The sequence below is a fragment of the Schistocerca serialis genome, chromosome 4 (genome assembly GCF_023864345.2).
Source record: "Schistocerca serialis cubense isolate TAMUIC-IGC-003099 chromosome 4, iqSchSeri2.2, whole genome shotgun sequence".
NCBI classification, from domain to species: domain Eukaryota; kingdom Metazoa; phylum Arthropoda; class Insecta; order Orthoptera; family Acrididae; genus Schistocerca; species Schistocerca serialis.
In genome coordinates this window covers 875,058,484-875,074,638 of record NC_064641.1, presented here as the reverse complement: position 1 = coordinate 875,074,638, position 16,155 = coordinate 875,058,484, and the positions used below count along the sequence as shown (strand labels likewise).

The 16,155-nt window shown below is 46.0% G+C and overlaps 1 protein-coding gene across 1 annotated transcript in view; it reads right to left on the bottom strand.

The window, feature by feature from the left end:
- LOC126474823 (uncharacterized) overlaps nucleotides 1-12,282 on the bottom strand; it is a 114,684-nt gene extending 102,402 nt beyond the window's left edge. The window contains exon 1 of the mRNA XM_050102297.1: nucleotides 12,157-12,282. Within this exon, the coding sequence (XP_049958254.1) occupies nucleotides 12,157-12,282 (126 nt within the window). The remainder of the gene's footprint in view (nucleotides 1-12,156) is intronic.
- Between the last annotated feature and the right edge of the window lie 3,873 nt (nucleotides 12,283-16,155).

The following is a 16,155-nucleotide window of genomic DNA, read 5'->3' as shown; positions in this document are numbered from 1 at the left end:
GCCTGTGTCTGGAACCTTCCACAGAGGACCGGAGTGGCACATGCACGGAAGGCAAGCCGGGCAGCTCCTAGCGGATCCATCCTCCCGCGGGACTGAGTGACGTCATCTGGCACAAAATGGGGCCCACGAGAAATACGGACCCTCCAACTACCTTGTGACATCACACTAGTCGGCTTGTCCGCCACTCTTCACGAATGCTCGGCTCTGTGCAGGGCGCATGGAAATTCAATATGTTGTTGAAAAGGTGCTCACTAAAGGTCTTAACTTCGTTGTGTGATGTCGAGACTTGCATGCATTTAAACGTGCACTCAAGAATTGGAGACTGATGCTGGAACTCCTGAGACCTGCAGTGCCACGTACTTTGATGTACCCGACACGGCCAGTCGTCCTCATGGGGCTCAGCACGAGCAGTCAGCACCACGGTTGAAACTGCCACTCCCGTGTCCCTGTAATGGTCAAGCATACATCTTTTCTTCCGCTAAGTGTCCAAATCCTGCTCCATGCCCTCCTAGATGTGTAGTCTTGGTCTCTGTTAAAACTGTTGCCGTTTATTCTAATTGTCTGAGTCAGAACTCTCGTTTCTTAAAATTGTATTTTATGTCCATTTTCTGGGCAATGTTCAGCCATGGCCACCTTCTAAAGTTCCCATTGTCTGATATTTCATGAATTCTCTGCACAACACTCAGCAACAGTACAAATGATTTGGCCCATTTAAATATTACCACATTCACTGGGACACCATGCACGCCAGGTACTCGAAGGACTATGTTGTCTTTAATGGGACATAGCATATCTCTTACCTGGAAGGTGGAGAAGAACACTGGATTCAATCCATGTCTCTTCAGCACGCACCACATCTTGCTACCAGTTGCTCCACAATACGGATGGAAAGTAGCTGGCATGGGCTCTTCTGCCAACTGATTTGGCATCGTCGTGGAAACTCACTGCAGCAGTTCGTCGATCACGTGAACAGTGACCATCCCAACTTTAATTTTACTGCTGAGTTGGAGAGGGATGGGAACCTTCCATTATTGGATGTTTTAGCTGAATGGAAGGCAGTAGGGTAGCTCTGTCATTTAGTGTACAGGAAATCAACGCACACTGGCCGGTACTTAAACACCAACAGCTTTCCCCGCCCTGTAAACAACAAAGCGGTACTTAACATGTTAGTACACAGGGCAAAGATTATTTCAGCATTTTAAGCATGCGTTCAGAGAAAATGGCTACAGCAAGGGAGCAATTGCTAAAGCCTTTAAGTGCCACCAACAAAAGACACCCCGGGAATCTGTGGAATAGACCAAGCCAGCTGCATTCCTTTCATACTGTGGAGCAACTAATAGCAAGATAGGGCACGTTGGAAGAGAATTGGGCAAAGAGCAGTGTCCTAGCTTGCCTTGATGATAATTGTTATATTACGCCCTGTTAAAGACAATGTAGGACTTTGTGTTCCTGGGTGTATGGTGTCCCCTGTGAGTGGGAGTATTGGGACAACTTCATTCAAGATGGCGACCATGACGTCATTCAAGATGGCGGGAAGTTTGAACCTTGGCGGGAAATTGCCACGCCCCCCTCCCCCAGAAACATGGTGTGAAGTTCAAATTCCAACACGATAGTGCACCACACATCTATTATCTGTACCAACCAAACAAAATGGCGGGAAGATAGCTCACTTGTACTACCTCCGCTAACATAAGTCACCCGTCCACCACTTCCTCCTACGAACTGGTGCCAAGTTTGAATTTTGGTGGGAAGATAGGTCACTTGGGGTTCGCTGCTGCCACGAAAGAAAGGACACTTTTACTAACCTCAGTCGACTACTCCACCTAAGGATTCGTCGGAAAAAAGAACTTGTCTTTATTATTTAACCAATTTCAAGCAGGTGTGTTCACCACTGGGTCTGGACTCCAACTGGCTTAGTTCAGTTCGTCGCCACCAGAGGACGCTACCGTGACGTCGGGTGATGACGCAAGTACCGTTATTCAAGATGGCTGCGTACATTTTCTTCACCATGTGCTCTGGAGACACACGGCCACTGCATGGTCCTAAGATCGTCTGCTCTCTCTCTCTCTCTATCTATCTATCTATCTATCTCTTTTTCGTGTTGATAACGGCATACGCTACGCGTCAGCGGCCCGCGACCGCGCGACCCCTGACGCCACAGCCTCGAGCCTCCACCTTCATACTTGCGCTGGAGACAGTCGTCTGTAAATATCATTACTAAAGTAACATTCATATCGTTCATCTAATGTAACAATTACCTAATTACTTAATTCCATTCCAATTTTAACGTACCACTTCGATATTCAATGAACAAATGAGAAATTTCACATTTTCCCACTAGGGGCGCAGTATTCCTTCATGACGTAGCACCCCCCACCCTTAGACTGCTGCTCTCCTTTTGACTACTCCATTGGTCACGTGACTCTACGTCACAGAACCTATATAAACCAAACCACAACCCAACTCACTCTCACTCACTCTGCTCCTACACTTGGTTCAGTACGTGTGTGTGTGTGTGTGTGTGTGTGTGTGTGTGTGTGTGTCGTTGTCAGTCAACTTTTGTTCAATATGAAGCGTACAGGCAGCAACGCCAGTGCCAGTGGCAGCAGCAGCAAACGACGTCGTGTAGAGGTAGTTCAGTTACCTGATAAGTACATTTTCACTGTTCTGATATCTGCATCCTTTAACTCAGTGTATGCGTGTTATATCTGTTTTGGACCACATTCTATACAGAATGCTTCGTCCTTTAACAGATTGTGTGAGTGAGTGAGCGAGTGAGTGTGTGTGTGTGTGTGTGTGTGTGTGTGTGTGTGTGTGTGTTCTGTGTCTCTATGTTATATCTGTTTTGAACTGCACTCTATACAGATTGTTCGTGTGTCTGTGTGTTCGTGTGTGTTGGTGTGTCTGTGTGTTATGTGTCTCTGTTATATCTGTTTTGGACCACTCTCTATGCAGATTGCGCGGTCCTTTAACGGATTGTATATGTTTGTGTGTCTATGTGTTCTATGTCTCTATGTTATATCTGGGGATGTTAGTTTTTATTATTATTATTAACAGTGTTTAAAGAAGACTGTCTCCAGTGCGAGTACGAAGGTGGAGGCAGTAGACTGTGGTGTCAGGGGTCGCGCACTCGTGGGCCGCTGATGTGACGCGTATGCCATTATGAATGCGTGTGCGCGTGAGGGGGGGGGGGGGGAGAGACAGAGAGAGAGAGAGAGAGAGAGAGAGAGAGAGAGAGAGACAGAGAGAGAGAGCGCAGACGATCTTGGGACCATGCAGTGACCGTGTGGCTCCTAGAGCACATGATGAAGAAAACGTATACAGCCATCTTAAATAACGCTACTTCCGACATCACGATAGCACCCTCTGGTGGCGATGAACTGAACTAAGCCAGTTGGGGTCCAGACCCAGTGGTGAACACACCTGCTTGAAAATGGTTAAATAATAAAGTTCTGTTTTCCGAAGAATCCTTAGGTGGAGGAGTCGACTGAGGTTAGTGCAAGTGTCCTTTCTTTCGCGCCAGCAGCGAAACCCCAAGTGACCTATCTCCCACCAAAATTCGGACTTGGCGCCAGTTCGTAGGAGGAATTGGCGGTCAGTTGACTTAGGTTAGTGGAGGTAGCCCAAGTGAGATATCTTCCAGGGAATCTCATTGTTTAGTAGAGGTAACAGGGGTGTGGTGCATTATCCTGTTGGAATCAAACTTGGCGCCGGTTTGTAGGAGGAAGTGGCGGTTGGGTGACTTATGTTAGTGAAGGTAGCACAAGTGAGATATCTTCCAGCTATTTTCTTTGCTTAGTAGACATAATAGATGTGTGGTGCATTATTGTATTGGAATTTGAACTTCGCGCCACTTTTCTGGGGGGGGGGGGGCGGGGGAGGGGGCGGCTGGCACTTTCCCGCCAAAATTCAAACTTCCTGCCATCTTGAATGACGTCATCGCCACCATCTTGAATGACGGCATCGCCACCATCTTGAATGACGTCATGCGCTGTTGCCAAATCAACACAATGCCATCTTGGATGACGTCATCGCCGCCATCTTGGATACATGTAGCAATTATGCAGAGTTGACTCGTATCAGCTTTGTCCCAATACTAGTGGGTGGTATTTACATAGGTCAAACCATTGACACTGTTGCTGGACGTTGTGCAGAGCTTTCACGACATATCAGAGGGAACCTGAGAGGCAGGCCGTGAACTGAACTTTACCGAGAAACTGGGAATAAAATATCATTTGAAATTTTGGTTCAGACATCACACTGGCAATCTGTTATCAAATAATCGAACATAATTAGAATAAACAGCAACAACTTTAACAGAGGCCAGGGCACATATTTAATGGGGCATGGAGGCAAGCTTTGTACCCTGAGTGAAAGCAAAGACGAAGGCTTGATGCTTGTAGGAACGCAAGCACGGCAGTTTCAAATGTAGTGAATGCCTCTCGCACCACGTGACATCACTCAGTCCTGCGCGGGGCAGAGCCACTAGGAGGTGCCCAACTTGCCTTCCACACATCTGCCACTTCAGCCCTTTCTGGAAGGTTCCAGACGTTGGCATTACATCTGATACAAGCAGTATACCGTGCCATTCACAGCAGTCAGTGATTAAAACTCCTGAAGACAATGGCGAAGGCACTTATCAAAAGCTTGAGTTATTCAAAATGACGTGGCTTCTAAACCGAGATTTTATTGACGCTGTAGAACTATCTGTGTGTGCATACAAGACCTGCTTCCAAAAAACTACCAAAACCACAGAGTAGTCTAAAGCTGGTATACAAACTGCTGCTGGCCATAGGATTACTGTAACTAAGACCAGGGCATGACATGCTTACATTGTAGCTTAGGTGGTTTTGTAAGTCCGTATGAGGTAGTTTCCCAACCTGATAGACCACAAGTGTCTGGCATCAAATTATTCGTCTCAGTTTCCTCTACACCACTGTGGTACATGTAAACAGCTATCTGCGTATAAAAATGGCTACTATTCGGGCAATAATGATCAATTTACAAGGTGATTGCCCTTACCTGTATGAAAGCTACTGTGTGGGGCAACGACGCTCAGTTTACAGCCTCCTCGATCAGAGTGTCTACCATTACCCTGAACATATGGTTTTAAACAATAGTTTAAAGATATAATGCACTTAAAATCCTCAACAAACAGCTATGTGATACAAAGCAGGGAAAACCTGCAATCGTCATCTTGCATTTTCATACGCAGTGATTTACTGTTTCATTTTTAATGGGAACGAAAAAATTTCCCACCAGTGGCATCTTACATTTTTAAGTGCTGTGACTGTCTGTTTCATTTTTAGTGGCTGCTAGAACTTCTTTTAAAATTTCCCCTAGCGCTATCTTGCAATTTTTAAATTTCTCGCCATCAGCATCTTGCAATTTTAAATTTCCCACTTCCATCAATGACGTCTTGATGATGTCATGCACTCAAGGTCTTGCACGCACTTGAGGCTAGACGCAAACTGAGAAGCGTATAGCACGTGTGACGTGACACGACACTACAGCGCGACACGCACGTGCCGCACGAGTCGCGCGGGTCCAACGCATATTGTGACGCGTACACCATACTTCGCACGCGCCGACTGGCGACGAAATCAAATGGCTCTAACAAGGGAACCTCCCCATCGCGCCCCCCTCAGATTTAGTTATAAGTTGGCACAGTGAATAGGCCTTGAAAAACTGAACACACATCAATCGAGAAAACAGGAAGAAGTTGTGTGGAACTATGAAAAAAAAAATAAGCAAAATATACAAACTGAGTAGTCCATGCACAAAATAGGCAACATCAAGGATAGTGTGAGTTCAGGAGCACCGTGGCTTGCGTGAGCAGCTGCGAAATGAGACGTCCTTGGTTCAAGTCTTCCCTCAAGTGAAAAGTTTACTTTCTTCATTTTCGCAAAGTTATGATCTGTCCGTTCGTTCATTGACGTCTCTGTTCACTGTAATAAGTTTAGTGTCTGTGTTTTGCGACCGCACCGCAAAACCTTGCGATTAGTAGACGAAAGGACGTGCCACTCCAATGAGAACCGAAAACATTTCATCGCAAGGTCATAGGTCAACCGATTCCTCCACAGGAAAACACGTCTGACATATTTTATACGACACTGGTGACGGCATGTGCGTCACATGACAGGAATATGTTGTCGACCCTCGTAACTTTTACACTTGGCAAATGGGTACAAAGATTCTTCTACCTTGCCCCATTTAGGTTTTCTTGTGGATGTGATAATCACTCCCAAAAAAGTGATGTTTCACAGTAGCACAGTTTTCCCTGTGCTGTGTCAAAACATATGTTTTTAACGTTTTCAAATTTTTCCGTGTGTACACCGTCAAATCCTGCACCGGACGGACGGACGGACAGATAATAATTGTCTGAAAATAAAAAATTAAACTTTTCACTCGACGGAAGACTTGAACCAAGGACCTCTCGTTCCCCAGCTGCTCACGCTAACCACGGGACCTTTTTTTTTTCATTTTGTTCGTTGTTGATCGTTGTGTTTGGTCGTTGCGGACGTCACGTAACATCTGTTCAAGTTCGTTGTTGATCCTTTCACTCAGTTTTTTATTACAGAGGCCAACCAGCTCTCTGACTGAACACGCTGAGCTACCGTGCCGGCTAAATGTGTGCTCCGACCGGGACACGGACCTCGGTGCTCCTGAGCTCACACTATCCTTGATGTTGCCTATCTTGCGCATCGACTACTCAGTTTGTATATTTTCCTTATTTTTTTCAAAGTTTCACGCAACTTCTTCCTGTTTTCTCGATTGATCTGTATTCAGTTTTTCAAGGCCTATTCACTGTGCCAACATAACTAAATTTGAGGGGGGTGCGATGGGGAGGTTCCCTTGTAAGCACTATGGGACTTAACATCTGAGGTCATCAGTCCCCTAGAACTTAGAACTACTTAAACCTAACTAACCTAAGGACATCACACACGTCCAAGCCCGAGGCAGGATTCGAACTTGCGACCGCAGCAACCGCGTGGTTCCGGACAAGGGTCTAGAACCGCTCGGCCACCACAGCCGGCCGACTGGCGACGATCTGCGCTGACAGAACCGAAGCGCGCGTAACCTGTTACCTTTCCAAACGATTTTACAGAAACTATTCACTGAAAATATATGATTTTTGCCTTACTTGTAGCGTTATATGTCAGCTTCATGGCAAAGTGCTCATCACCTCGCTAATGACCGTTTTTATTGTGATGTACACATTTTAGTAAGACACTACGCAAAACTCAAAAAGATTGCAACGAAAATTAGGGGTCGCTATGATTTTGCGTTTGGTGCGTATTACACCATATGTTGCTCCATATGAAATTTAGCTAACATGCTTAATTTTTGTTTCGACTTGGTCTCTATCTGCCTCGGATCTCGAGAAAATGGACCCCATGTAGCGCGCTCACTTCCGATCTCAGACAACGAGAATAAAATATTCGCAACTTCTCTCATATCTCGTAAACCGCTCGAGAGATCGAAACGAAAGTTTGGCGAATGATAGCACACAAGGAGCAGAGTGTTTTGCCAATTCTTAAACACACGGAACTTTCTTATCTATGGCGATATATCAGTACTTACACTTCCCTTTTTATTTATTTCATTCCAGTGACTGTAATTTTTTAAGAGTTATCGACAGCTAGCGACACAAGAGCTTCCTAGTATGAAAATAAATATGAAATTTCTTCTCTTGTGTTACTGCAAACCGACACTATGCGATTTTTCGTAAGCTATTGAGCTCTGTGACTGCCAATTACTTGTTTAATGAGGCACTCCGTTTAAGAATTCTGTCTCAATAGCTGCTGTGAAATGAGTTTCGCAAATTACACTGTTACAAAGGAAGTGCAATTAAACCAGTCACCAAGAGAAATGTGGCCGTTACTCACAAACGGTGATGCTTCTTGGAATGAGAAAAGGTTAACAACTCACACAAAAATAGATTGCCAATTCTGTTGGAATTTTGGTGGAATCCCCGTAACCCATCGTATTTTTAACACTGAGCGACTGGAATGGAAACTTACCAAAGGATTTTATTCCTTCTCTTGATCTGAGCAGTATTAAAATAATGACGAGCGTTCCTTCAGGCAGAATGATAGGCAAATGCCAGATACTGGTCACTGATCTGCGGCTTGCCAAACTGACAATGTGTGATCGCGAATAAAATAGTTGTTACTGAGAAAAATAAATAATTGATCTGTCGCACTACACAATGGTCAGTGTATTGTCAGCAGAGGAGGACAATGTGCGCGACAGGAATGCACAAGCTAGCCATTTGTGCCTTGTGAGTTGCAGTTCGAAAAACATTGTCATGAAAGTAGATTTGCCTTTGTCAGCAGTACATTTCAACAAACTAAATATATCCAATCATAACACTCTTTTAGGATATTCCTACTTTCGTAATAATACCGACCATTTTCTTCATTTGTGTACCCTGTGGTATAATTAGTTTATTAATACTGATAATGTGCATGCAACAATTGAAATGCTTTTTCTCATCACGGCGAACCAATTAAAACATTGTTATTTGTGACTGCTTTTCGACTGTTTCTAGCTTGCAGTGGAAATGTGATGTTCACATGCATGTCGTACAGTGTGTCGTATTACATTATTACATCCGTATCAGAGTAATCACCGTGAGACTTCTACGCTTCAGGTCTTGGACGCTTTCTACCAGGAGCACTTTAGGGATCACACCTGTGGAGATTATCTCTTTCTAAATTTTTGTATCAGATCGTACGGATACGCCAGCATACTAGGCAACGAGAAGATAACCTTGTCTTACTTTTCTGCGTTGCTTCTTAATCACATGATTTTATAATATACCTTGCTTCCTTATTCACTACCCCTCTGTCCCTTCTTGCGATCTGAATACATCGCGGAGGCATATGATACAATTCCAGCTGCCAATGGCTCATCAGTTACTGAAGTATGAATTTTTCTAGACAGAAGAAAAACAAAACAAAACTATACAGAGATAAATAACTCAAAAGTATAATGTACTAACGAAGAAAGCTGGAGCGTTTAAATGGCGAAAAACGAAACACTGCCCAAAGGCAATAAAATTTAGTACACAGTAAGGCAAAATTTATCGTATGGGCAATACTACCACTGCTCCTATGCGCGGTTCCGATGTGAGCATATGGCCGGGCTACTTTTCCGCTCCCCGCTTCAAATTTCCCACGGTGCTAGCGAGGCACGCGCGACGCGCGGCGCGAGAAACTGTGCCTCAACCACAACGCCGCGTGACCTGGCGCAGGCGTGTGTCGCGTCCCAGTCGCGTCGCGTCGCAATTTGCGCGGTCCCATTTGGAACATGTGAAGTTACAAAAACGCACGCTGCGCTGCGTCGCGCTATACCCCCCCCCCCCCCCCCCCCCCCTACCCGAACGCGCGCGCGCTCTCGATTGTGTGTGTGTGTGTGTGTGTGTGTGTGTGTGACTGCTAGCTAGGACATGCTTTCCCTGGCACTATTCCGAGTGTTCATCCCGATAAAAGGGTGTACTTGTAGAATCGCATTCTGTATACCCTTTGTTGGGGTTCTGTTGCCTAATGTAATAACTGTTCTATTTTGGTGTGCCATTTAGAAAGACTCTGATGTCTTGTAGAGCTCCATCTTAAATTTTATGTGGGTAGCTTCCACGTTTACCTGCAAGCAAAAGCATCTGAGTTTACATTTTGGTTGCTTATACAAACAATTTTGATTCTTATTACAGAATCTCAACAGAATTCTACTTTATGCAAATGAGTAACTTACAGGAACTTATAGTGACTTACAGTACCGCACAGTAACTTATAGCACAAACCTCACCCACCTAGTTTTGGGAACTGTGAAATCCGTCTTTATTTGCTGTTGTAAATTCATCATCCTTCTCCCGTGTTTCTGGAAGCCATGAACCCTTAGGAAAGCTTCCTTGCAAATCATGTCTTCCATTCCATATACTCTCACATTATATGAAAACTTAAAAGGCCTAGATGATGTTTTCTTGTTAGCCTTTTTTGGATAGCTCTGGAAGAAAGTAAGATAAAATAGAACAAAATAAAATGAACATATGAGGTTCCAGTCCATTCGTGCTCAAAACATGGAAAAAAAACCTCTGCTTTCTTGGTACCATTTTTATGTCTCTCTTCAGGTAAGTATTCTGGGAATTAAAGTTCCCTACGCCCTAAAAAGAATGGAAAATGTTTTCTTCTTCGATGACTATTCGAAGAAAAATCTCGTGAGATGGCCTTGTGCATTACTCAGTTCAGATAGCTTGCGAGTTCATAGCTTACCGAGCAGGACCAATCGCAGTCCAGCGGTATACGACTCCTTTGCTGCGTCCCGTTTAGCTTTCCTGAGTCGTTTCAGAGAGCCTGCTTCCAGTTTCCGGTGTCCGCTAATTGCATGTGCAGCTGCACATGTAGACTAAATGCCTTTTATTTTGTACCGTTTTGTGCCAGTGCCGAGCATCCATGTGGACCGTCCTGTTCAATTATCACACAGTTTTGGATCTTCCTTCATGCACAATGGCGCGCAGGCATTGTGTCTCATTTACTTTTGTTTGTCATTTCCCGCGGCCTCTGCCAGGGTCAAACTTTTAGTATTTACATTTATCTTGCGTAAATTTTTGTGAAGGCTCCCAACTACGAGCTAAACGCGTGTTTTTTTCTGTAGTGGAACTGATGAACTAAGAACCTCTGCTATGTTTATCGACCTCGGTTGTGTATAGATCATATCTTTCCCTTTATGTTTTTGTTAAATAACATGTAGTAGTTGGTCTATCTGAATAAATAGCCCGTGCTGCCGAAAATTCATTCCCTCACCTTTTTGTTGCTTCCTTCCGTTCCCTCTAAACTGCTCTTGCTCGATAGCTATGATATGCATTGTGCAGTGAAACACTTATGGCAGGTCCCGAGTTCGAGTCTCGGTCGGGCACACAGTTTTAATCTGCCAGGAAGTTTCATATCAGCGCACACTACGCTGCAGAGTGAAAATCTCATTCTGGAAACATCCCCCAGGCTGTGGCTAAGCCATGTCTCCGCAGTATCCATTCTTTCAGGAGTGCTAGTTCTGCAAGGTTCGCAGGAGAGCTTCTGTAAAGTTTGGAAGGTAGGAGACGAGATACTGGCAGAAGTAAAGCTGTGAGTACCGGGCGTGAGTCGTGCTTCGGTAGCTCAGATGGTAGAGCACTTGCCCGCGAAAGGCAAAGGTCCCGAGTTCGAGTCTCGGTCGAGCACACAGTTTTAATCTGTCAGGAAGTTTCAAACACTTACGGCGCTGACAGCGTTACCATACTGATGACCAAGACTACAAGCACCACCCTTCTACTGCCCCCATTCCTCACATGCTCCACAAGGTGCGCCTTCCCCTTGAGGCTACCCTTCGTGCACATCTGTGTTGCACCACAAGCTCCATACAGTATTTACTTACTGTTTCCACCCCACACCTGCAATCTCATGCACGCCAAGTGCACTTTTTTTTTTCCTCCTCTTCCTGGTTGAATTCATCCTGCACTTGTGCATGAGGTGCAGCCTACTTTGGGAAATAGTCCCACTGAGCCTAAACCTGAATTGTCATTTGTGGCAGAGAGAGTATCGTTCAGTCATATGCCTGCACTTAACCTGTCTGAACTGCTGCCACAGGCGGCTGGCTTGAATCAGTTCCTCACCCAGTTTCCAAACTCTTGAGCGCTGCTACACCTAAGGCAAAGATCCTGTCGCCAATCCATCAGCTGAACAGAGCTTCTGCTCACCTTACCGCATTCGACATCAGCGACCCTTGCCTACGGTTTTCTCCACTGAGGCGATCTTCACTGAATTTAGAATCACAAGTTGGTAAATTCCAGCCCACTGTTACAGCAGAGGCTCACGACATCAGCATCAGCCCTCTGCAATCTGACAGCTACCGTAAATTAAAAGAGCACCTAATCACACAACTAGCATTGTTCCCAATATGAGGCCCATCCAACTCCCACATTTCTTAGCCAAATCCCATGTCTTGTTGGACAAGCTTTCATTCCACAACTGGAATTCTCACTTGCCTGCACTATCGTACAGCATTCTCCACACATGCCCATACAGACATCGACACAACCGCCATTCTACCAGACCAGGTGCTCAAGTCCTTCGACCCCTCACTGGCCACATTGCTGCCTGATCCCATTAGACCCATTACCTGCTTCAGCTTCCTCCCATCATCACACCGACAAGTCCCCAAAGTACCTTGAGGCGCAAGTGGCAGTGGTATCTCCACAGCCTGCACTGCAGACTGCACATTCAGACCTAGCACAAATGATGGCATGTTTGAGCAGTTAGATGGCAAACTAAACCAGTGCCCTCACTCATTCGCACCCAGCTTCTTCTGCACCCCCCCCCCTAATCCTATCCCAGCCCTACAAGGTACAAGGTGGCTCAGGCGACCATGACCCCCCCCCCCCCCCCTCCACAGCAACTACTAATGCACACACCCATGCAAGCACTTCATCTCCCACCCATTGGGTGATCTGGAGGACCCTAGTGGTCCTGAGTTCAGCTGCTGGTATCGTAAGTGCTTCAGCTGTGACGCTGTCAATTGCTGGCGCTGTGCTTGTGGCTCTCAAATGCAGTTGGCAACCAACAGTAGACACATCCAGTTGCTCAGCAATTTCCCAGTGCCTGTTCGTGCTTGACTGCCATAACCCCACCTTCCCAATTACCCATCTCATTGACACTAGCTCAGACTTGTCCATCTACCCATTCAAACTCCTACCCTTGCCTGACCCCACCTCCCCCTTCCTCCTCAATGTCACAATGCGCTCCATCACCACTACCTATAGACCCCACGCCAATCACACTGGCCTTGGCCACGGAGAAGAGTTTCTTTGGACTTTCACTGTGTCCAGTTCACCAGCCTGATACTCAGTGCAGATTTTATCTATCATTTTACTCTTTTCCTCGACCTCACAGTCTCGCCTAGTTCACGATGCATCAGATCGCTCGACCTCCTGCACTTCCTGCCCTGCCACCTACTTACCATTAAACGACATTCTTACTCCGGACATTTTGCTGATCTCCTTTCCAACTTCATCTCCTCACTCGCTCATGCCCCCTCAGCACCCCTGATAGGTGCATTACATCGCACCCAGTTTGGATCTACCAGTTCATTGCCTTTCCCATGCTCTTTTGCCATACAAATGCAGACTTGCATAGGCAGAAATAAAGGCCTCCATTGTTGCCAGAATCATCCACAGATACAAAAGCCCTTGGTCCTCTGCACTTCATTTAGACCCAAGAAGGACAGGACCTGGTGCCGTTTCAGTGATTTTTGGCGACTTAATATGAGAACCATTCCCAACTGTTATGCCGTCCCACTCTTATGCAGCTATAGTGACGACATTTCCAGGTCCAACATCTTTAATAAGAAAGATTGTACAAAAGCTTTACACAGACCCCAGTTGTACTGGAGGACATTGATGGCCATTATCACGCCTTTTGACCTCTTTAAAAGGCCCTTCATGACCTTCAACTCCATAAGCCATGCATGCAGACCTAGCAACATTTCCCAGACATGTCCTCCACGGCGCACAAGGCTGTTTTGCATACATGGACGATATTCTCATCTACTCCTGGGACATGGCTGATCCCTGTTCGCTGGTTAGGGAGATTTTCGCTGCCTGGAAAGAGCAAGGGTCATTCTCATCCTAGATAAAAGTAATTTTAGGGCAGCCCACATTGAATTCTTGGGGGACACCATTTCCACTTGTGGCTTGTGGCTCCTGCCTGAGAAAGTCCATGCAATCTCGCTATTTTTGTGATAAGTTCCTTTAGGATCAAACTGCTGAGGTCATTGGTCTGTCTCTGTATTTACACATCCCATGACATATAAGGAACTTCGGAAATTCCTAGGCATGGCTATTTTTACTCATCGCTTGCATTTAAATGTTGCCTCAGTGCAGCAACCTCTCACTGCCACATTTTTAGGCAACCAAAGGAAGGGTAACAAAACCCATACCATCAACCCCACATGTGGTGGCCAGTTCTGAGAACACTAACCACACCTCACCAATGTGGCGCTTTTGGGGTGCCCTCACCCCTCTGCTCCCTCTCAACCATAGCCAATGTAAGTCGGTACATGATCAGCATGGGCCTTCAATAGCGCACAGGGGGAGACTTGGCAGCCTCTAGCCTTCTTTCTGCTAAGCTATGCAAGCCCCAGTGCAAGTTTGCCACGAATGATCAGAAACTATTCGTCGTTTAGGAGGCTGTGAAGTACTTCAGCTCTTCCAGTGGGACGCCCATTTACCATCTTCACTGACCATTACCTCTTATGACAGGGATTTGTCAGAATTCCACCGTGACAGTTTCACCAGCATGAGTACATAGCTCACTTTTCTCCTGATACACACAACATAGCGGGTGTTGCTAACGTCGTCACTGACTTTTTCAGCAGCTCCTATGCCATCAGCCTTCCATTAGATTACAATGCTGTCAAAAAATTCCAGTCCATCAATCCCGACTACCTCAATTACATCAGGACCCGAATCCTGACCTTGTCCTCCGGCTCCAGCAGGTCCCTGGCACAGATTTACACATTTGGTGTGATATCCTTTCTGATCATGAGCCAATCAATGGCTCCAAAGACCACATCCATCTCTACCTTCTGCCCACCTTCCGCAAATCTGCTTTTAGCGACCTGCACAGCATGTCACACCCCAACATCCATGCACCCACTGCTCCAGGAACGTTTTTTCTGGTCTGGTGTGCAACAACACTGCTGCACATTGGGCCTGTGCCCGTGTCCTGTGCCAGCGTGCTAAAGTGGGCAGCCATGTTCATGTGCATGTTGCCCGATTTCCTCCTGTTCAGTACTGGTTCTCCCACGTCCACATCCATACCGTCGGCCTCTTGAAATCCTCAGGTAGATCCTACTATCTTTTCACAATGATATACCAGTTTATATGCTGACTGTAATGTGTCCCATCACAAAAATTTCAGCGAAAACAGTTTCCATGGCATTCATAAGTGACTAAGTTTCGCATTTCAGTTCCCCTGTCACATAATGTCAGAATGCAGGTTCCAATCCACTTTATGTTTATTCAGAACCCTATATGAGACTTTCAGCACCCTTGTTAATTTTAGTACCACCATGCACCCAGTAGCCTGATGGAATGTTTCCACCCTTACCTGCTATAACACAAAATGGTGCTTTATCTTGCCATGCTAGGTTTGTGGGTGACCCAGCTATGACTTGGGGGCATCCACCACTGACCTACTTTACGTGCAGCCCAAGCTCTACTAGACAACGTTATCATACCGCAGTCTCTCCCCAGTAATAATTATGTCCCACTTACATTGACCAGTTTCAAGATTATATGGCCCAGCTATGACTGATGCCTCCATGGCACCATGCCAAGTGCAAAACTTTGGCAGTTGAGGTGTCCCTGCTCACCACTGGTGTCACTGATGACACCACTGATTCTGGAACCACCCCTGGTGCCACCCTGCTGCTCCTGATTCTGCCTAGGCCAATACTGCTGAACCACCACCTGGTGCTTGGGACACAAACACAGCCACCACACTATCCTTCACTTTCTGTCTCACTCCCATTTCTCAGCACACTGACCCAAGACTAAGCACACAGTGCCCAACAACCAAGCCCAATGCCTCACCTCCACCACCTGATGGAGTCACAGGCACCACTTATCCAGCTGCCCCATGCCCCCCCCCCCCCTCCCCACAACTGCAAATGCAGCCCCCAAGCCTCCAACACAACAGGGTCAATGCCATACACTGCCACCATGCCAGCATCTCACTAGGATGCCTGGCAGATGGCAGCAACAGCAGCACTCAAACCTTTGGCTTTGCAGAAGAGCTTCTGTGTAATTTGAAAGGTAGGAGACGAGGTACTGGAGGAATTAAAGGTGTGAGGATGGGTCGTGAGTTGTGCTTGGGTAGCTCAGTTGGTAGAGCACTTGCCCGCAAAAGGCAAAGGTCCTGAGTTTGAGTCTCAGTCCGGCAAACAGTTTTAATCTGCCAGGAAGTTTCAAATGCACTGTTATCGTGTTCCTCCTCCTTGTCAATGTTTTCCATATGTCCCTCCCATTACTGATTCTGTGGACAACCTCCTCATTTCTTATCAGTTCACTTAATTTTCAACATCCTTCTATAATACAATATCTCAAGTGCTTCCATTTTT